At 34.0% G+C, this 22,120-nt stretch overlaps 1 protein-coding gene across 1 annotated transcript in view; it reads left to right on the forward strand.

The window, feature by feature from the left end:
* The window catches only part of LOC114329245 (uncharacterized), a 499,354-nt gene that overhangs the window by 450,674 nt on the left and 26,560 nt on the right, over positions 1-22,120 (forward strand). The window contains exon 4 of the mRNA XM_050650123.1: positions 17,349-17,482. Coding sequence (XP_050506080.1) covers positions 17,349-17,482 — 134 coding nt within the window. The remainder of the gene's footprint in view (positions 1-17,348; positions 17,483-22,120) is intronic.

A 22,120-nucleotide genomic window follows, 5' to 3' on the forward strand; every position in this document is an offset into this window, starting at 1 on the left:
TTTTGTAAACTTATTATATAATTTAGTTTTAAATTTTTTTTGTTTATTGTGTCTCAACAACAAGGTTATTGACACTGGGCCAATTTTGTTACATAAGTTATTACATTAGATTATTGTTTACAATAGAGAGAAAATACGTAAAAAAGAAACATTAAATTTCATAGTACATATTTGTTTCACGCAGAAAGTCAAGTACATTCTGAACATGTTTTAAGTCACTGAGGATCACATTCGTAAGACACTTTATCGAGTACTTTTTTTTGTTCTTGTTCAAACCCGGTGCACTGAGTGAGAATATGCTAAACGGTCAGCGATTCACTGCACTTTTCACAAACTTTTGATGTCTCTGGAGCCATGAGGTGTCCATGTGTCAACCGTGTGTGACCAATTCTCAACCTACGAATGATTAACTTATCTCTTCTGCTTAAGTTAGGTAGCTGAAAGGTTTCGACAGTAGGTTGTATTTTGTATAATTTCGAGGTTGATCTCTTCCATTGGTTTTGCCAGGATTTTTTGATTTGGGACCTGAAAAGTGGAACCTGTTTGATGTCTGATTTGGCTGTACTTGCGTCCTTTACAGAAGTATCGGCGGTCTCATTTCCTGAAATTCCAACTTGTGAAAAAGTCCAGATTAATGTTATATTTGTTCCAGAAGAAATGAGACGGTTTGTTTCTTCGTGTATGGCGTGAACTAATGGATGTTGGGAGTATATATTTTTAATTGAGTGGATGGAGGACATCGAATAAGTACATACTGCAATGTTTTTGGCTTTAGTTTGGCTAGATAACTATTTTAATGCTTGGAGGATGGCATATAGTTCTCCTGTGTGGATGAGTTGGATGCTGGAAGGCAGAACTTCTGAAGAACAGTATTTGCAGTTGTTACAGAATATCCAACCCCTGTCAGAGTTTTAGATGCATCTGTGTAGAGAATCTCATCGTATGAGTTTGTGTTGACCAACTTTAGGAACGATTGTCTCAGAATTTGGCTATTGGTTTCATTTTTGAGATAGTTGTTAAGCGAAAGGGTAATTTTTGGGATATTGTTAATCCCGGGAGGAGTAGATGATATTATATGAGTATCTGTTACTGATAAATCAAAAGGTCTTGAAAGAGGAAGTAAAATTTGAGGTAGTGTCTGGTATTTTGTATTGGGCGTGCAGTTATAGGGCTTACAAATTAGCTCATATACAGGGTTGTTTCGATTAGAAGACACCCTAGGAAAGTATGTCAGACGCAATTGTTGCCTACGAAGTGAAAGAGGAAGTTCACCTGCTTCGCAACGAAGGCTTTCGGTGGGACTGGACCGGAAAGCTCCAGATTCGTAATGCGGTATTCTGAATAGTGTCAAGAGTTCTTACATAAGAATTTGATGCTGACATGTATACAAAGTATCCATAATCTAAGCGAGAGCGAATGAGAGATCTGTACACCTTAATTAGGACGTCCTCATCAGCTCCCCAGGTCCCCAGTGATGGTTTGCTAGAGATTTTAATAAATTTAATCTGGTTGAGCAATTAACTTTGACATTTGTAATATGTGGTTTCCATGTTAGTCGATTATCAAATATTAAACCTAGTACTTTGTGTTCATTACATACCGTGAGCAGAGTACCATTTAGTATAATTTGAGGTGATATAAGGCTACGTATTCTTCGACTAAATTTAAGTACTTTTGATTTTTCAGCAGAGAATTTTATACCAAAATTTGAAGACCAAGAAGTTAGTTCATTTACTGCATATTGGATTAAATTTGTAGTTGTGAACGTATCTTTACCGCGGCAATATAAAATGAGGTCATCTGCGTATAAGTTGTACTTCACTGGACTATGAATATTATTGCAAATATTGTTGATAGTGATTATGAATAAAGTGGATCTTAGAACCGAACCTTGGGGTACTCCGTTTTCTTGAACGTAAGTTAAGGAAGCTTTTCCGTTAACTATAACTTTAAAGCGGCGACAAGAGAGAAACTGTTCGATAAGAGATAATGTATTTCCTGAAATATTGTATTCCTTTAATTTGGTTAATACAGTAGAATGTAGTAAAGTATCAAAAGCGCTCTCGATATCAAATTATGTTGCTATTAAATCTTGTTTGTTTTGAAAAGCGATTGTGATTTCTGTTTGTAGCATTACTAAGTTGTCAACCGTGCTTCGGGACGGACGAAATCCAGATTGAGCTGAATCTAAAATTTTGTATTTTTCTAGATACCATATTGGTCTTTTGTTTATTAGTTTTTCTAGGAGTTTACACAAGGTGCATATTAGTGAAATAGGACGATACGAATTTGGTTTAGTAAAGGACTTGTCTTGTTTCTTGATTGGTATAACGATAGATTCCCTCCATAATGTTGGAAATTGTTGATCGGTCCATATTACGTTGTAGAGTATTAGAAGTTTTTTGATGGCAGACGTAGGAATATTTTTGAGGAATACGAAGGGGATGTTGTCGGGACCTGCAGCCGAATTCTTACAAGTTGGAAGAACATTTAATAATTCCTGAAGTGTAAAAGGGGTGTTTAAGACAGTAGAGTCAAATTCGAGTGATTGAAAAGGATATTGTACAGAAGGGTTTGCTTGTTTGGGTATGTTCTTATTTTTAAACCGTTGATAGAAATTTTTGACAATAACGTTAACAATTTCTTGGTCATCCGTAACTAAATTAGTTTTATGTAAAATAGCTGGAATTTTTTTGTGTGTATTTTTCCCCTTATTTGATTAATTTTCTTCCATACTTGAGAAGGAGGAGTATTATCTGTTATAGTGGAAATGTAGTTCTTCCAAGAGTTCTTCTTACTTTGTTTTAAGACATACCTAGCTTTGGCTCTAAGGTTTTTAAAATTAATGAGGTTTTCTTCACTTTTGTTTCGACGATACCTATTAAAAGCGGTCTTGTATTCTTTTACGGTAGTTGTACAACGTTCATTCCACCAAGAAGTACACTTTTTTTAGGAGTTATTATACTTTTTCCTACGAAAATGTCAGCAGCAGAGATAATGCATTTATTAAAATTATCTTCATCATTATCTATGTTACCAGAGAAGGAAAATTGTTCTATTTGATGGTTAATTTTAGTTCTAAAACTTGTCCAGTCCGCATTAGAAATCTTCCATTTTACTATTGTTTCTGATGATTTTTTTTCGTTATTCGTTATGAGGATGGAAAAATGGTTACTATCATGTAGATCATCTACAACATTCCATATACGAGAAGAATATGTTTTGGAATCGCATAGGCTTAGGTCAATCGCTGAGAAACTTCCGGTGGAAATATTAAAATGATTGTTGAAACCATTATTTAGAAAACATGTGTCAGTAATGTTTAGTAGGTACGTTCTCTATAACTTTTCCTCTACCGTACGTGGTTTGTTATCCCCATGAAATATTGTGGGCATTACAGTCTCCGACAATTAAAAATGGTGCTGGAAAATTAAAAATTAAGTCTACTAGTTCAGCTTCAGTTGGATTGTAACTTGCTGGGAAGTATATACTGCAGATAGTTCTTCTTTAGGGCACCATATGGTTACTGTGATTGCTTCTAGGTTTGTAAATAAAGGTAAATGTGTTGAAAAGACGTCTTGGTCGACAAAAATTGAGGTTCCTCCATTTGCTCTAAGGCATTCTGTTCTTATGTGATGATACCCTTCATAACCTTTAACCCGCTATTACACGCGCTATGAGGGAATACCTCACCATATTTGTTTATAACCAATGAAATCGTCTTAACTAATACGACAACCTTGAGCACCCAGGAATGCCTTTAGCATCGTTCATGAGAGGATATGAAAAAGTTATAGAATATTTCAGGCGGTCAGTGTGCTCTGCGATACTTGAAAGATGTGACATCCCTCTTCAAGTGAGAGAATTCCTCACTGCGCATGCAATCACGGTGAAATTACCTTTCTATTATCTCAAAGAAACTTTTAGGTTAGGTTAAGAACAGTGGCGCACCGAGGGGATGGGTTTGGGGGGTTAAAATCCCTCCCAGAGCATATATAAATATATAGAAGGAAAATGTAACTTGTCTTTCACAAGTAATACAAAAAACTTTCGGTACCCAAGCCAACCCTCCCCCAGAGGAAAATTCTGGGTGCGCCACTGGTTAAGAACCCATTTTTAAATTTACCTATTCGAATTGGGAAATAATCCACAATTTATTTAAAAAATTGATTTTATTGACGTTTCGGATTCCACCTAGGACGTCGTTATCAAAATACAAAATATTAATAGTTAATTACATAAATGCCACAAAGAAATAGATTCAGAACAGTTGTTAACTTTAATTTGTATTTTTAGTAAAATGAATTCGCGTAAAAATTTGCGTATGAATTCGTCGATCTTGACGGTCCAGTTAGCTGAGGCGCAGTCGATCGAGAAGTTTAGTGGATTTGCGATTTGCGATCGCTGGTTCGAGCCTCAGTTAGGTCATGAAATTAAGAAAAGGCCAACACCGTAGTATAAAACTCTCAATAGAGTCTACGACTTGGTCTGGAATAAACTGGCGTCTGATCGTCCTATGGAGGAGCGGTACGGTAAGGGATAAGGGCTTGCGGCTTGGTGATACTCCTCCATAGATCCCTATCGAAGGGCGTTGGCGCCTAAGAACGGTGTGTATATATAATTCGCATAAAGAACGTCAATTACTTCAGTTTATTGCTGAAATTGAACATGAAGAAAACTTGCTTTTGATCTATATTATTTTTACTCTTGTTTTGTTAAATCAATAAAAAAAATTGGTTTACGAGACTTTCTATAATATGTTAGTACAACCCATTTTACAGTTATACATGTTGCCATTCATTCTTCCTCGAAATAAGTCGAATTGATGTAGGTGAGGGCGACGGTCATACGCGTGCAACCACGTTACAATAGAAGACGCGTGTAACGGCGAGTTAAGAACAACATTATGATATTGTTTGAAGTTTGTTTCTTGTGGGCATAATATATTTGGATTAATGTTGCTAATAAGTTGTTGGATTTTTTCTAAGTGGCAGAAGAATCCGTCACAATGCCATTGAAGTAGTGTGAAAGTTAATGGTTTTTGGATGTTTCAGGTTATTGTAAATGATCGGTTGAGTCATCACCGTCAGAGGTATCCATAGATGTTTCTGATAAAAGGCTACCTGTATCGTCTGTTTGTGCAGATAGTTCCCGTTTGAGCTTCTTTGGTATTCTTGTGAATTTATTTTTTAGTCCTCTGGTGGTTAGGTGTGGATAAATTTCATACATGTCAGATAATAGCGAATTAATGTTAGAAGTAAATTGGTGGGCTTCTTCTGTCAGATTAGTACGTCCTGGGGCATTCTCAAGAAAGGCTATGAGATTATCTAGTGGAGTAGAGAAACTTTGTGGTTTGTTGGTGTAGAGATCTCTCATTATTTGCTTAGATTTTTCTGATATTTTGGATTTATCTGTTGGATCCATTTTTGACTTTTTCTTTACGTGCTTTATGTTACTTGCTAAATAATATTTAGGAGAGGGCATCATTGACGAGCTTTCAGTTTGAGAATTAGATGTAAGATTATCGAGAGGAGAGAAATCTGGTGTGCTCAGTGGGCTAGAGAGTGGTCTTTTGTGTCCATGTGTAGGCTCATGAGATAATTGTTCTATAGGAAGAGACACAGTTTTGTTGCCGATGATTGTTCACCGGAAGATTGAGGAACATTAGTGATTTGACAATTTGTAAAATTTGCGGCTGTATGACCTGTTTGTTTACATATAAACATTCCATTTTATCAGTAGATAGGAATATACGGTTTGTTGTGGAACCGAATTCAATGAGTAGCGAGGTCTGAAGCTCATAATTTTCGGTAGGTGGGATTATGTACACTTGTCTTGGAAATGAGAGAATATGGCCATATTCATCTCCTTGGATTCCAGCTTTTAAGACAGAAACGGGAGAAGCGAGTTGTAAGCTAATGCCGCGTAGAGCAGATTCTACGAGATCGTGGGGAATTGAGGGACTGACATTCGAGATTAGGATACGTTTTGCTGGAGTAACTTATCTTCTCCTAGGTAGGTCTAGACCGTTTACTGAAATAATGGGATGGTTTGAAATAAGCTGGTCAACAAGTTCAACTTTGCTTAGGTATATGGAAATCCAGTTGTTCGAGGTTCTAGATGCAAATATTATATTTTTGGGACCAACAATATCACCTGTTGATTTTACATAATCGAATAGTTTTAAGTTCTGTTCTGAATGATAAATAATTGCTTGTTCCTTTTTTGGGAAGGAAGGCTTCAGTCTGGATTTCATAGCAGCTACGTAAGATGTGGGTGTTGAAGATTCAGTGTTACTAGAATAGAATAGAATAGAAATATGCTTTATTGTCATGAAAAATTGTACAATTTTATCGACAAAGCTTATAAAAAGTCAAGACAACAAAACAATAACAATCCAATTTACTAAAATTACATAAATCGTCAATATATTTACAATAATAACAATAATAATGAAGTTAAACAGAAGTAGTCAATTGCAAAATTTAAGTAAATTGCAAATGCATATTCTACCTAGTAATTAATAAGTTTAAAAGTTAAGCTGCTGCATATGACACCCAAATATAGACAAAAAAAATGATAATAAAAATACTACTTGTGCAAAGGGTACTGTAATTTCTTAGTTATTGATTAAGAAAATCTTCTACTGAATAATATGGTCTTTCAGATAGGTAGGCTTTTGTCAGTTTACGGAATTTGGGGAAAGATGCTGCAGATTTAAGTTGTAGAGGGAGATGGTTGTAAAGCTTTTTGCGGAATATAATATAGATTTCTTTACTAACTCAGAGGACGGTGTCGGCATATAGACGTCAAACGTAGAATTTCTCATGAAGTAGTCATGATTAGGTCTTGGTGGAAAGACATGTAGATGTTTACGAATTAAGCAAACAGTTTCTAAAATATACAAAGATGGAAGGGTTAAAATTCTGTGATCTTTGAAGTAACTTCTGCAATGTGTTGTTCTTCTGAGGCCAAACAGATATCTAATTGCTCTTTTTTGTAATTTGAAAATAACATCGAATTGGGCAGCTGTACCAGAACCCCAAAAAGGAAGACCATAACGAAGATGTGAATCGAACAAAGAAAAATATGTTATTTTGGAAGATGCTAAATTGAGTTCATTCGAAACAGATCTTATAGCATAGCAAGCTGAGGATAGTTTCTTCCTTAACAAATCGATATGGTGGGACCATTTAAGGTTGCTGTCTAAAAAAATACCAAGAAATTTCACAAAATCAACGGTACTGATCTGGCTGTTATTAAGAGGTAAGGGTTGAAGGACTCCTTTATAAGACAATGCTACTGTTTTATCTACGTTAAACGAGAGTAAATTAGAATCAGACCAGGTTTTTATTGTAAGTAGATCAGAAGTTATAGTAGCATGAAGAGTTGCAATATTTGAGTTGCTCCAAGTGATACTGGTATCATCAGCAAAAAGAAAGATTTTTCCATCGATTTTTAAACTAGTGATGTCATTAATAAAGATAAGGAAAAGCAGAGGACCCAATACTGAACCTTGAGGTACCCCACATACAATGTTTTTGAGACTAGAGTCTGTATCATTTGCTCTAACCAGTTGTTTCCTATCATCCAAGTAAGATTGGAACCAATCTAAAGAAATACCTCGAATTCCGTAGAAATTTAGTTTTCTTATCAAAATGTTATGATTTACACAATCAAAAGCTTTGGCGTAGTCACAAAAAACGGTGGCAGTGTGAAGATTATTGTTCAGTGCTTGATAAACCTCATGTAGTACAGAAAAGATGGCATCAGTGGTGCATTTATTATTTAAAAAGCCGAACTGATTTTGTGATAAAATGTTGTTTTCAACTAGAAAGGACATAAGTCGGGCTTTTATGAGTCTCTCAATAATTTTGGAGAGTACCGGTAGTAGTGCAATAGGTCTATAATTGCAGGTATTAGATATTTCACCACCCTTATGAAGAGGAATAATGATGGCTGTCTTCAGGCACTCTGGAAATTTACGTTTCTCAAAGGAATCATTAATTAGTGAGATGAGAACTTCTAACACATTTTCTGGGAGATTAGAAAAAATTTTTATCGATAGACCATCAGTACTACAGGAGGATTTGCTTTTGATACTATTGATTGTTTGGATCAGTTCAGATTTATCGACTGGTTTTATAAAGAATGAATTCGAGACCTTTCTTGAATTAGGGAGATAAGCAATGGGATCTTGTTGTGGCAAAATAGTTGATGTAATATTTGTACTCACATTAACAAAGTACTCATTTAGATTTTCAGGGTCTGGAAGGGAAATTGTTTTAGCAGTGTGGGTTTTATTTCGAAGATTGTTTATTATGGACCAAGTTTCTTTTGCAACACTTTTTGAGCTTCCCAAACGGTTATGGTAGTAGTCTTTTTTAGCTGATTTTATAAGTTTAAGATAGGTTGCCCTGTACTTTGTGATATATTCAGTGATAGAAACGTTGGTAGTAAATTTCTTGATATAGAGAAGAGAACGCATATTCTTGGAAGATATTCGGATACCTTTAGTAGTCCAGGGTTTGCGATGTTTTGGCTTATTTGCAATTAAAGGAAATGCTTTATTGAAGATACGGACAAGCTTATCCAAAAAAGTACTGAAATTATTATCCACGTCCATAGCAGGAAAGCGCCACTCAGAGGTTAAGCATAAATTTTGGAAATTACGAAAGTTCCGGGTGGAAAAAATCCTGCCTAAACGTCGGGTTTTCGAGGAGGGTTTGCTCAAGATATTAAACTTCGTATAGACTGCTTCATGATCAGATAGTCCAGCATTAATAATTGTAGAGTGGACATCAAGGGGTGAAAAATCTGAGACAGTATAATCAATTATGGTAGATGAAGTTTTTGTAATCCTTGTAGGAGAATCAACGTGCATTGTTAGACCATACGATTCAAATATGTTGACCAAGGATATTTGTGTAGCACTAGCAGCAGCATAATCAATGTTAAAGTCCCCGCATAAAATTTTTCTACTTTTATGGGGCAGGTCATCTAACAAATTTAGCAGGTTCTGAAAAAATAGTTCCACGGAGGAGTTAGGTGATCTATAAATGCAAATAATATAAAGATTAAGATTCTTATTGTAAATTAACGAAAACTCAAAGAAGGCTTCACTTAGCAGAAAGTCATATTTTGTTACCGAAGAAAAATCATTGCTCGTAGATAGAATTAGGGTGCCTCCGTAAGCTGAGCTTGGACGATCATACCTAGCAATTGTGGTGTATTTTTCTACAAAAAAAGGCTCGTTGACTTCAAGCCAGTGCTCTGTAACCGCAACTACCGGGGGAAATCCTAATTCCTCTAGGAACAAAAATAATTCATCAGTTTTGTACCTTATAGAACGAATATTAATCAGAACCATGCTACTAGATGAAGGCATTGATGAGTTACTATAGACTGTAGATTAATTATCTATAATTTTATTACTTTTGAAGTCAAAAGCAATGGAGTGGTCAAGACTAATGTTTATATTTCTCCTGAAGTATCCACAAACAGCAATTCATATTGTAAAATATGTTGCCTACCTATTGCTATGTTAAAAGCCGAGCCAATTGACCGTACTAATTACTTTGTTATTAATAAGTAGACAGCAAAAAACTAGACAAATGAATAATAAACGCTGGAATACCTGCTTGTTGGCTGGAACCCGCCGCCGCAGTAATGAGAAAATATCACCAATCTGTTCACCACTGTTTATTATTCTTTATCTTCCAAATTACATTAATTAATGTTTTGGATTAACCACATAAAATTGAGTAAAAGTCGGTGCAAAACTTTTTACCAACTAAACTCGTTCAGAGCCCATAGGCCAGTCACCTTTAAAAAAAGTATATTTATTATATCCACAAAATTATCATTTCCAAGAAATAATAAATAGACTAAAAAGGGTTCAATAATAAATATTTAAATTTAGGGACCAGTGGAAGGAACAGAAAACGAAAAAGCCAAAATCCATTTTACATACAAATATTCTACACAGCCCACATCTACGTAACTGTTGTGCTGGAATTCTTTGAGACTGGGCATTGGACATATTGCACAACGTTCACGTTTTCTAGAGCTGTGCAGTTCTCTGTTCTAGTAGGTTCTTCACATGATTTATATTTCAGTACAGAACTAACTTTGCATATCTGAGGAATATGTCGCATTGTCGCTGTTTCTGAAAAACGTACTTTCGTTAAACTTAAATCCTTTAGAAAAATTCGACGACATAATTTGGGATTAATTGTGTATTGGCACAAAACAACACCTGCGCGTTTATACCCGCCATATCGAGAAAAAATATAATCAATGGCCATCTTCTTGTTATTCTTTTTCCAAAATATGATGCACATATTTGCTCAATAAGATAAAATATGATGCACAGGTATGAGGTATTACTGACAGGACAGAAGATAGATGTAAATTCCAAGAGATCGAAATGGAAGAATCCTCCGAACATACACAAATATTTGAGACAACAACCGAAAAACGGTAAATCAGTAGGGCCTGAAGACATCCTAATTGAATTGATAAAATACTGACCAAAAATATTACATGAGATGTTGGTTCATCTATTTAATAAATGCTTAAGAGGGCAAAATATCCTTGATGATTGGAATGTTGGATACATCAGCTCAATATAAAGGCCAATAGACTCAGATGGGCAGGGCATGTGATACGCAGTAAAGACAATCGACTTATAAACAATGTGTTCTGGGAAAGGCCAGATGGAAGAAGGCCTGTAGGGCCTATTTGTCGGCCTAGAAAAAGGTGGAAAGATGAAGTCAAAGAAGATCTAGAGAAAATGGGAATTAGTGGCACAGGACCGACAAACATGGAAGGCAATAGTAAACACGGCAAAGACTCACAAAGAGTTGTAACGTCATTGATGATGATGATGAATATAAAAGAAAGGGGATAAACGCATATGCTCTAATTATAGAGGATTAACTATTACCAGTTTAGTAGGGAGATTGTACGGCAGAATAATAAAAGAAATAATAGAATCACAATACGAAGACATGGAAGAAAAAGAGGCTTTCGTTTCGTGCATGAAGATTGTGCACTGATAATATATTCGTTCCGCAGCAGGTAATAGAAAAACTGAAGGAAAGGAATCTATCTACCCACCTATTATTTGTAGATTTAGAGAAGGCATAAGATACGCTATCTTTGAAAAAACTGTTTCAATCATTGACCAACCTAGGTCTTAGTAGACAGTACGTTGATGATATCGCAAATATATGCAACCATGCAAGAAGTGTCGTTAAAGAAGGAAACTTTATATCTGAAACATTTCCAATAACAAAGGGTCTTAAACAAGGATGTTGTCTGTCTCCGACTTTATTTAAAATATATATTCAATCATCGCTAGAGCAGTGGAGGAAACAAGTATCCGGAATGGGAATAGATATAGAGGGTGGTAAATGTCTAACAACTTTGTTTTTCACAGATGATCAGGTAGTCGTAGCGAATGGTGGTGGCTTAGACAACAAAAAATATGAAAAATGTGGCCTCAATATGGATATGTCAAAGACAGAGTAAATATCTTAAATAGAGGATGATGAAGAAGATCCAGAGTTAGAAATTAGAACCACAAAAACATGTAAGGAATATAAATATCTTGGATCTATAATATCTAAAGAAGGCACTACCAAAAGAGACATCGAAAACAGAACGCATCAGGGCAAAAAAGCGGCAACATTCTAAGCTCTCTATTATGGTCTGAAGATATAAGACTTCTTCTTCTTCTTCTTTCTCATAATCCTTAGTGCCCTTCAGGGCGTCGGATGTCGGGTTCCGCCTTTTATCCACTTCTTCCAATTGCTTCTATTGGTGGCCAGGTTCTTCATATCCCTCATACTGATGTGTCTCCTTTCACCTATATCTTGGATCTGGTCCATCCATGTCTTCCTCGGCCTTCCCTTTTTTCTTTTGTTTCCCATTTTGGCTTCATGTACCTTCTTTGTAAGTCTATTTTGCTCCATTCGTTGTATGTTTCCAAACCAGCTTAATTGTTTGTTTTCGATCTTCCTAATTATCGGTTCTTGTTCCAACTCTCTTCTTATATCTTCATTTCTGAATCTGTCAAACTTCGTAACTCCGGCTATTTTTCTCATGTATTTCATCTCCGTCGCGTTTATCATTGATTCATGTTTCTTTTGGACAATCCATGTTTCCGCCCCATATGTCACTATCGGATTTACTATGCTGTTATATACTCTGAGTTTAGTTTTGTTGCTTATTTCTGACTTTCCAAAAATTGTATTATTTAAAGAGTAATACACGCTAGTTGCCTTCTTCAGTTTATTACTTATTGCCAAGTCCGTTTTCCCATCATCTGTTATTATATTTCCCAGATATTCAAAAGTAGATACATGTTCTATTACTTTTTCCCTTACTATTATATTAGTATTCCTTTCTCTTTTCTCATCTTCATTTATTATCATAAGTTTTGTTTTGTTGAGGTTCATTTCCATTTTTAATTTATGTATCTCTTTTTGCCAAATATCTATTAGTTTCTGCATTTTCTCTACTGTGTCTGTGATTAGAACTATATCATCAGCGTATAGAAGGGAGTTGATCTTTATTGCATTTAAGTTTTTATATCCTACTATGTATTGAAGGTTTCTTGTTTGATCTTTGGTATTTTTGATTAAAGTATCCATGACTATTATAAACAAGAGGGGGCTTAGTCCATCTCCTTGTTTAATTCCCTTGTTTAATAAAGATATAAGACAAAAAACGAAATTGACAATCTATCGTACCTTGGTAGAGCCTATTATGACTTATGGGGCAGAAGTTTGTCAGATCACGAAAACAGATAGAAAAAGAATAGAAGTAGTAGAAATGGATTATCTAAGAAGAGCGTGTGGTATATCCAAAAAAGATCACATCAGGAATGTAGATATTAGAAGGAGGACAAATACTGTATATTCCAAAGTAGATAGAATTGAAGCAAGACAACTAGTGTGGTATAGTCACGTGAAACGAATGAATGAAGATAGATGGCCATTTAACTTACATACCATAACAAAGAAGAAAAAGGGGAAGACCTTCAGTTGCCTGCGAAGAAAATGTACGGCATATCCTGAGAGATAGAGCCATCAAAGGAGACGAATGGATGGACAGAAATAGATGGCGGTCGAAATGCGAGAAGCGGCGGAGGCTGTAGGAACCTCGCTTATAGATAGATATATTTGCTCAATACTATCCATACCGAATTTTGTGACATTATAATTGAGAATAATTTCTGGTTTTTAATTTTGAAGTCTACGGTGGCAGTGTAATGAAGAGCGGATAAAAGTATTATCCTCAAAATTACTGTCTCTGTTGTGGTCATTCTGCTCTTGTTCAGATTCAGTGTTGTGGTCATCATGGTATATTATTTTTTTAGTTGTCTGAGATTTATCGGAATATTATATTTCAGCATTTTCTGTTTATCTTCATTAATAATAATATATAAGGCATCCTCAGTTAGAAACTTCTTTGTAGCCCTACAAAAATAAAAATAATTTCACATACAAGTAATATAACAATGCAACTAAATTCTTACATGATATTTTTCTTAGCGCAGTCCCTATATTCCTTCTCAATGATGTTAAAATATTCTTTTCAGCCTTAAATGAAGTAAAATTACAGTTGTTAATTTGACGTTATTTTCGAATTACAACTTATTATAAAAATTATTGGATAACATAGTCACACTAGAAGGCCTGTTGTGTACTATGTACACAAAAAACTGTCAGGCTCTCGTATTTCTAAGAATTCTCGTAAAAACTCGCTGCAATAATAGCTACTTGTATAACAAGGGAGGAAAGTGCTACTTTCCTCCCAAGAATGAAGTTTACTGCCCGACGCGTAGCGGAGGGCAGTAATCATTCAAGGGAGGAAAAGGCACTTTACTCCCATGTTATACATATGGTTTTTCCACCTTCCTCAAATAACAAGTAATTTTTTCATTTTTACTTAATTTATTTATGTAACTAACCAACAAAATTTATTAGAACTAAAACTAACGAGTAGGTACAATATAACTTTCAACTGTCAAATATAAGTCAAATTATTAATGTAAAGATTGTTAAATCAGAACAACAATTTACTGTTTCACAATAAAACACTGAAAAACGTTTGTTTTTCTATACTTCCACAAAATTTATTACAACTATGTTACTACTACAGCTGTTTCGGCAAAGTGCCTTTCTCAAGTGATCACTTGAAGTTTCTCACTTTGCCGAAACAGCTGTAGTAATAACATAGTTGTAATAAATTTTGTGGAAGTATAGAAAAACAAACGTTTTTCAGTGTTTTATTGTGAGATAAAATGAACTTCCATCAAGTAACGGTCGAATCCATCAATAATTTACTGTTTTTTACCATTCTGCAAAATACAGAGTTTTTAAATCAACGTTACAATGTATAGATACTTACGTAATAGAAAATAGATATTGTACACATCGTCAATAAGTAATATTTTATGAATGAAATACCATGACGTCACTTTTACTTTTCCTCCCTAGGGAGCAAAAATATTTTCCTCCCTAGGGAGGAAAAGTACAACTTTGCTCCCTAAAATCTGATCCGAAAAATTATACTTTCGGTAGAGGTAGGTGGAAAAAACTATTACTCAACTATTCTAAAGACAAATATCTCTACTGGATGAATAGACGCGACCATATCGCCAGGTTGGCGACTGTTCTGTTTTTAGACGACTTTTCTATTGGACGTGTACAGAATACACGTGCGTATCATACCTGCTCGATGGTTAACCTTCGTAAGGCGGTGCGGTGTGCACGTGCACCCCAGACCTCGTTTTTCTCACCTCTCTTTTTCAATAATAAATTTTTTTGATTTTTGTCCATTTTTTATTCGCATTAAATTAAATTCTAAACGCACTCCACCCATTACAGCATTTAAAACTCTTTGAGTTTAAGTCCTCTTTTTGGAAAAATGACTGTAGGGTGCAAATGATGAAAATTTCATATCCTGAATTGGATGTTTCTGATGTTCCACCTGGAGCTAACAGAGCTACGGGACAAGGTCGGTGTTACTTATGTCACAGAAAAAAGACAGACAGTCCCGACATAACTGTATTGTGTGTAAAAACTTTGTGTTACTCACTCTGTGAAAAATTTCATGTGTTTGTCTTGCAACAATAATAATTTTTTTAAGAAGAAATGAGTACTTTGTTTGTAAAATTATGTTTCATAGTATAATAAGCAAGTCCTATTTATCTTTCAAATCAATTTCCCAGACGTTCACATATGAAAAACAATGGATATACGGATGGGGTGCAAATGCACCTCGCACCGTCGTTTACGTAAGAATTTAAGCACCGCTTTACGAGGGTTAAAGGTGAGAAATTACTCGGACTTCCAGTTTTACTTTTGCAACCGGCAAGTACTGTTTTAAAGTCGCTGAAATAGTACAAACGATATATTACTCGACGCGCCTTAGCCAAACAAGAATAAATATGTACTTCCGGTTTTTATATCACTTCCGGTTAAATCAAATATTAGTATTGTAGTAATAAATATACTCCAGTCTCATACTATAAAAGTACACCAAGAGTTCAAATGTCGACTTACGGTTCCACTTCTGGTCACATTGGAGAAAACATAGGACTTACGTAGTCCAATAATTGCTTAACCTTTAAGTACTTCTCTCTTCTTCATGTGCCGTGCTCGATTATCGAACGTTGGCTATCAAATTGGCTATAGCAATTTTGTTAACGGCAGCTCGGAAAAGGGATGCAGAGGATCTGTTATACCATTCTCTCAGGTTTTTAAGCCATGACGTTCTTCTTCGACCTGGCCCTCTTCTTCCGTCTACCTTGCCTTGTATTATTAAATGGAGTATATTATATCTCTCTGGGTGTCGCATAACATGGCCAAAATATTCAAGTTTTCGATTTTTAACTGTTCTGACGACTTCTGTGACTTTTCCCATCCGGTGCAAAACAACTTCGTTACGAACTCTATCCACCCAACTTATTCGTAGGATTCTTCGGTATACCCAAATTTCAAAGGCTTCCAATTTCTTGAGAAGAGTATCTGTTAAAGTCCAACCTTCGACACCGTACAAAAGAGTAGAGAACACATAACATCTCACTAATCTAATTTTAAGATTCAAAGTAATGTTGTTTCCACATAAAAGTTTCTTTAAGTACTAACGTCTTAAATCAATGACGTAAACACTATCTAACCGCCTGACAGAAGCTTTAACATTTTAGTGGTAATTTTTGTTTTTGTTAAATATTTTAATGCAAAAAAATATCTCAGTGACTTAGTGAAAGTATTGATTATCTAGAAAACACAGTAATTAATCTAGTTTTTCTGTATTTATTAAAATAAAAAAAAATCTAACAAGAATGGAAGGACTGTTTGTGTACCTTTTACTCCTAAAGGAAAGTGTGATAAAAATTAAACAAATTAAAGAATCTTAATAATAATTTATAATTGAGTTAAACAAAGAGTAAGAAAAATGAAAATGAAAAGGTTTTTAAAAAATGTTAAAACAAAAAAGCTGACAGGTACTATAGTTAGTACAGTTTAGCAATGATAGTCAGTGGCAACATTTTCATCACAAATTGATTCCACTTCGCTTATGTCGTCTTCTGTCTCATCAAACCATTTCAAAAGAGTTTCCTCAGGGTCTTTATTACCTTATTTGATGTTTTTTGACGAATTGGGGCAAATTATGTGTAATGAAGGACTGGGCACAAACGCTAACACCCCGTCTATTAGACGGAAATCACACTTTGAGCCTAAATATCTTTCGAATAACAACCTGCCGCAAATTTCCGAATTCAATACTACTAAAGAACAACCCAACTTGAAAAATCATAAACGGGTGACCTTCAAAATTTTCTAGGAAGGGAAATATCCCAATTTCGACAAGCGATGCCGTCTGAGAGATGTTAGTACTTAAAGGTTAATTATATTCACCGAGTATTCAGTCAATTCATAACCTAGTTTACTGATTTTGCGTGCAAGTTTCCTATTATATCCTTTTCGTACCAGTGAGCATTAGTACATTTATTTTTATACGTAACATTTCGTCATAGTTCACAAATAAGAATAAAATATCCATCTGTTCATACTGTAAACCCAGTAAAATTTTTAAATCAGCCAGAAAAAGTTTCAACTGACTGGTCTATGAAACAACGAAAATTTAAAGAGGAAAAATGAGGAAAAATTTCCTAGAATATTAGTAAAAGTACAATTTTTTAAAGGAAGGCTTATTCAAAATAATAAACTTTTAAACTTACCCCACAAACTTCATAAAATAAAAATGAATGATACCCAAACTTATACGATCCTACTGTAACAATAGTTTATGTTATTATTTTGTTCCAGATGTTCCTGAAGATGCACCTGCGTTAAAAGCAGAGGTTCAGAAAATAGCTCCAGGAGCCACTTTAAGAGCTAATTGCACAACTCCTGGTTCTTATCCAGCGATGAACATAACCTGGCTCCTTAACGATAAAAAGGTAAGTTGATTATTTCTTTAAAAAACTGAAACTATTTTGAATCGAAAATCATTACAATTTTATTTGAAAATAGGTTTATTTTCAGGTTTTCACTTCCATCTCAGAAATTTTTAAAAACAATTTTCAAGCTGAAAATCGAAACGCCAAAAAAACTTATTTTAAATTAAATTGTGATTCAACGTAGTATGAAGTAAACACTTCGATTATATTTACGTATACGAATTTATTAAAAAATTCTTTTAATTCATAATATACCTAACTTAAGATACAACCGAAGTATTTACTTCCTACTAAGTTATTATATCGAAGGTATACAGCCAACTACAGGGTTTACCCTTTTTAAAGTTTTAAATTGCGATTATTTGTCAGTTTCCAGTAATGGATAGGAGCGGGGGGTGTAAAAAGGATATACAGACGATAATAATAAAGGCTCAACACGCATTTAACGCTTTAAATAGAATTTGGCAAACAAACGAAATATCGGAAACAACAAAAATTTAAATCTTTAATAGGTGCATTAAGAGTATACTACCCTATGGAGCAGAAACGTGGAAACATGACGAAAATATAACTAAAAACTGCAAATATTTGTAAACAAATCCCTAAGAAAAATCCTGAAAATATACTGGACCAACAGAATAACTAATACAGAACTATGAGAAAGAACAAAGCAAACTAACATATTTATCTACTACAGTCAAGGAAAAAAAATGGAAATGGATCGGCCACACTTTGAGAAAAGGCCAAAGCAACATAGCAAGACAAGCACTTGAATACCAACCAGAGGGGAAAAGAAAGAGAGGCAGACCAGACAACAGCTGAAAAAGTTCGACAACGAGAAAACACGAAAAAATTGGACTAAGATGGGGCAAAGTCAAAAATAGAGCAAAGAATAGAAGAGAATGGAGGGAGCTAGTTCACAGTTTATCCAGAGAGTAAAAACAAAAGAAGATGCCCTGTTCCGGCCAAACAGCAATCTTTCACTTTTGGCAAAGAAACGCATAAGCGCCCAATACTGCACAAGGAGGGATGGACAGAGAGTGAAGATTTGTCAGTAAAAATAGTAGATAATAAAATGTCATCAGAAAATAGTTTCAGAAGTATATTGTATAAAAACTACAGCTGTTTCGAAATTATTACCTTTAAAACAAAGAAGTCACGGAACTAACTAATGAGTCATTCTTCGTTTGGAAATGCATGACAGAGCAGTTTTTATGGCAGAATATTACAACGGTCTTTAAATAGGACTGCTAAAGCAGAAAACTTATAATTATAGAGATCTTGTCGTCTCATATTTTTTGTATACGAATTTATAAAATATGACAATTCCAATAAACTTCGAATACAACATAAAATGAAAAAAGGCGCCACAAAAACTGAGCTATTGACAGTTTTCAAATGGACCATAAACATGTGTAAAATATGATTCCATACATTTTTGGAGAATGGATTTAATATCCTCAGTCAACGGATGTTTTATATCATCATACCTATCTTTACTCTATCTGCCGCTGCTTTGAAGAATTCTATTAAAAATATTTTGAGTTCTATGATAAACGAGTCCTTTGCTATTTCTATCCTGGTTCTTATTTGTTGTTTGATCATTATTTTCTTTATGTTGTTTTTTATTATAATTTCATTATGTTGTTTGATTATTATTTTTTGAAATCCAGGTTCCCAGGTATTTGTATTTATCAACACTTTCTATCGGTACATTCCCCAAATATATGTATATTTGTGTGTATAATGGATTTCTTTATTATTGTCATATACTTAGTGTTTTATATTCATTTTAAGTGCATATTGTTCACAGAAATTGCTTGTTCTGTATAGCAGTACATAGTTGGAGTTGCTCAGCAGAGCTTGCCATAATCACAATGTTCCGCATATCTTAATATACTGTTTCGGTATATGTACTGTTCTGTATACATACTGTGTAAACACGTCTACTCTAATGTTACAGATTTCATCATTTATGCCTTTTATGCTGTCTACTGGGATTTGGTTTAAATCTACTGCTTTGCTATATTTTTTTGTATCTATTTAAACTATCACGTCTTTTCTGATATTTTTTCTTTTCTGCGAATTGTTCTTTTAACCATTTTTATTTCGCTTGATTAATTTTGTATCTTATTTGTTTATTTTGTATCATTTTTGTACATCTGATTACCCATTGCTTTTTTTTGGTATGTGCTTCGTGTTATAATTTCTTTTTCATTTTATATATTATATTTCTCTCTTTATTAGTAACCATTTTACATCCGTTTTATTTTTTTGCAGAATTTGTTCTTTAACATAGTATGAGGTGAAATTTACTAGTGTTTCATCAATCATCAATTTTTGTTTAGTATTTTTCCGGCACCCTATGTTTGAAACGTCTTGACACTATAAATAACATATTGTTTTATAATTAATTTTTTATAATTAATTTTCGTCTTTGCTGACTCGGCCTATTTGACATCGCTGATTTGTAAAATATCTATATTATTTAGTCTTTCTATTTTCTTAACTGCATTATGCAACTCTCCAGCTTGATATTGATTTTTAACATTATGAGTCGCTACTTCGCAAGGTTTTCCATGTTATTCTTTTGTTGGTCATATTGATTAAAGGGGTTGGATCTTCATGTGAGTTGACCATTTCTATTTCGTCTATCTTGAATCCATAACACTTTCTGGAGATTATAGCATAACACATATTTCGATGGAGTCGAATGTTTTTTGAAAATCCACAAATTCCATATGAATTGGAATGTTATACTCGGAACATGTTTCTGTTAGTGTGCTTACGATATTTATGTGGCCTATGACCACAAACACACCCAATCTATACTATGAACTGGGACCACATACACATTCAATCTATACTATATATTACTATTATACAATTTGTGGGACTTAAATTAGAATAGACCGTTGTATCAAGTCGATCTATAAAAATGAGCACCGAGATTTTAGTTTCGTTTTATTCATGCGAATGTTCATAAAAATATTTTTAGGGCAGTCAATGAGGGTATTTGGCTCCGAATTCCATCCTACTACATCGATTTACTTGATATTTTCACAGTAAGTAGGGAATAGCTGACGAAACAAAGTCTACTTCGGACTCTTCGGTCTCTTCGGACCGATTTTTGCGAATAATTTAAAAACTATACATCTAACAAAAAAACTGTATAAAATATTTTTGTAGCTTATAAAAAATCAAAGAAATTTATTCGTTCGTAAATTTTCTAGTTATAATACAAAAGGGGATATGGTAGGTGAGAATAATTTGTTTTTTGGTGCATGCTCAAAACGGTGTATTCAACTTGAAATAACAGAGAAACGGTTGATTTTGGTTGTTTAATGGTACCTACTAATTACTTTTGTAGTACTTGAATAGGCCTTTAAAATGAGCAGTATTAAATGTCAATTACATTCAAAATAAGCGAGATATGCTGCAAAAAATTGATGACTAATGTATTTTAAGATGAAATGAGAAGTATATTTAACCCCTCATCCATCAGAATTTAAATAGATCGTTTTCCTTCTATAATACTTTTTATTATAGTGTTATTTCTATGTTGAAAAAGCTGGACTAGTTTAAAATGAAAGATTTTTGACAAACGTAAAATCAAATTTTAGAGCGCATTTTTAAATTTTCTTAAAAATCTCCTTTTTCTTCATGTAACTCGAAAATGATTAGAGATACGAAAAAAGATATGACACAAAAATGTAGATTTTTTTTAAATAAAAATTTCGTTTTTATTTTTTATTACTGTATCTGTTATCATTTTCAAGTTATATGGAGAAAAAGAAGATTTTTAAGAAAATTTAAAAATGCACTCTATAATTATTTGATGTTATTTTTTTTAAAAACATTCATTTTTAACTCGTCCAACTTTTTGAACATAGAAATAGCACTATAATAAAAGGTATTGTAGACGGAAAGTGATGCATTTACATTCTGGTGTATGGGGGCTAAAATTACTTCTTATTTTTTCTTAAAATACATTAGTTATTAATTTTGTTTGCAAGATATCTCACATAGTTTGAATGTAATTTACCTTTAATATTGCTCATTTTAAAGGTATTTTCAAGCACTACAAAAGGTATTGGTAGCATTATACACATAAAATCAACTATTTCTCTGTTATTTCAAGTTGAATACACCAATTTGAGCATGGGGAAAAAACAAACTTTTTCCACCTACCGTATCCCTTTTTGTATTATAACTAGAAGATTTATGAAGGCAAGTGTGTTTTTGTTTTTTTATAACCTACAAAAATGTTTTATACAGTTTTTTTAGTTAGATGCATATTTTTTAAAGTATTGGAAAAAAAAAAACCGTTCGTAAAGGTGATATGTTTCAATGAAAATGGCCAATTTCCAACCACGAATATCTCCAAAAGTATTGAGTTTTCAAAAAAAAATTATAGACCAGTTTTTGCTTAGAATTAGGTTCTCTAGCGAATTCCGTGTTTATCTTACCAAAAAATTTTCCACCCCTGAGGAGGGGTGGGAACCACCCCCAAGATAAAAGCACACATCGGCATAGGGTAGACTTTGAATTGGGAGATAAGTAAAGGCTATTCCCAAAATTTCATTAAAATCCATGCAGTAGGATAGAATTCGGAGGTAATACTCTATTCTTGCTCCC

The sequence above is a fragment of the Diabrotica virgifera genome, chromosome 5, assembly GCF_917563875.1.
Source record: "Diabrotica virgifera virgifera chromosome 5, PGI_DIABVI_V3a".
Taxonomy (NCBI): domain Eukaryota; kingdom Metazoa; phylum Arthropoda; class Insecta; order Coleoptera; family Chrysomelidae; genus Diabrotica; species Diabrotica virgifera.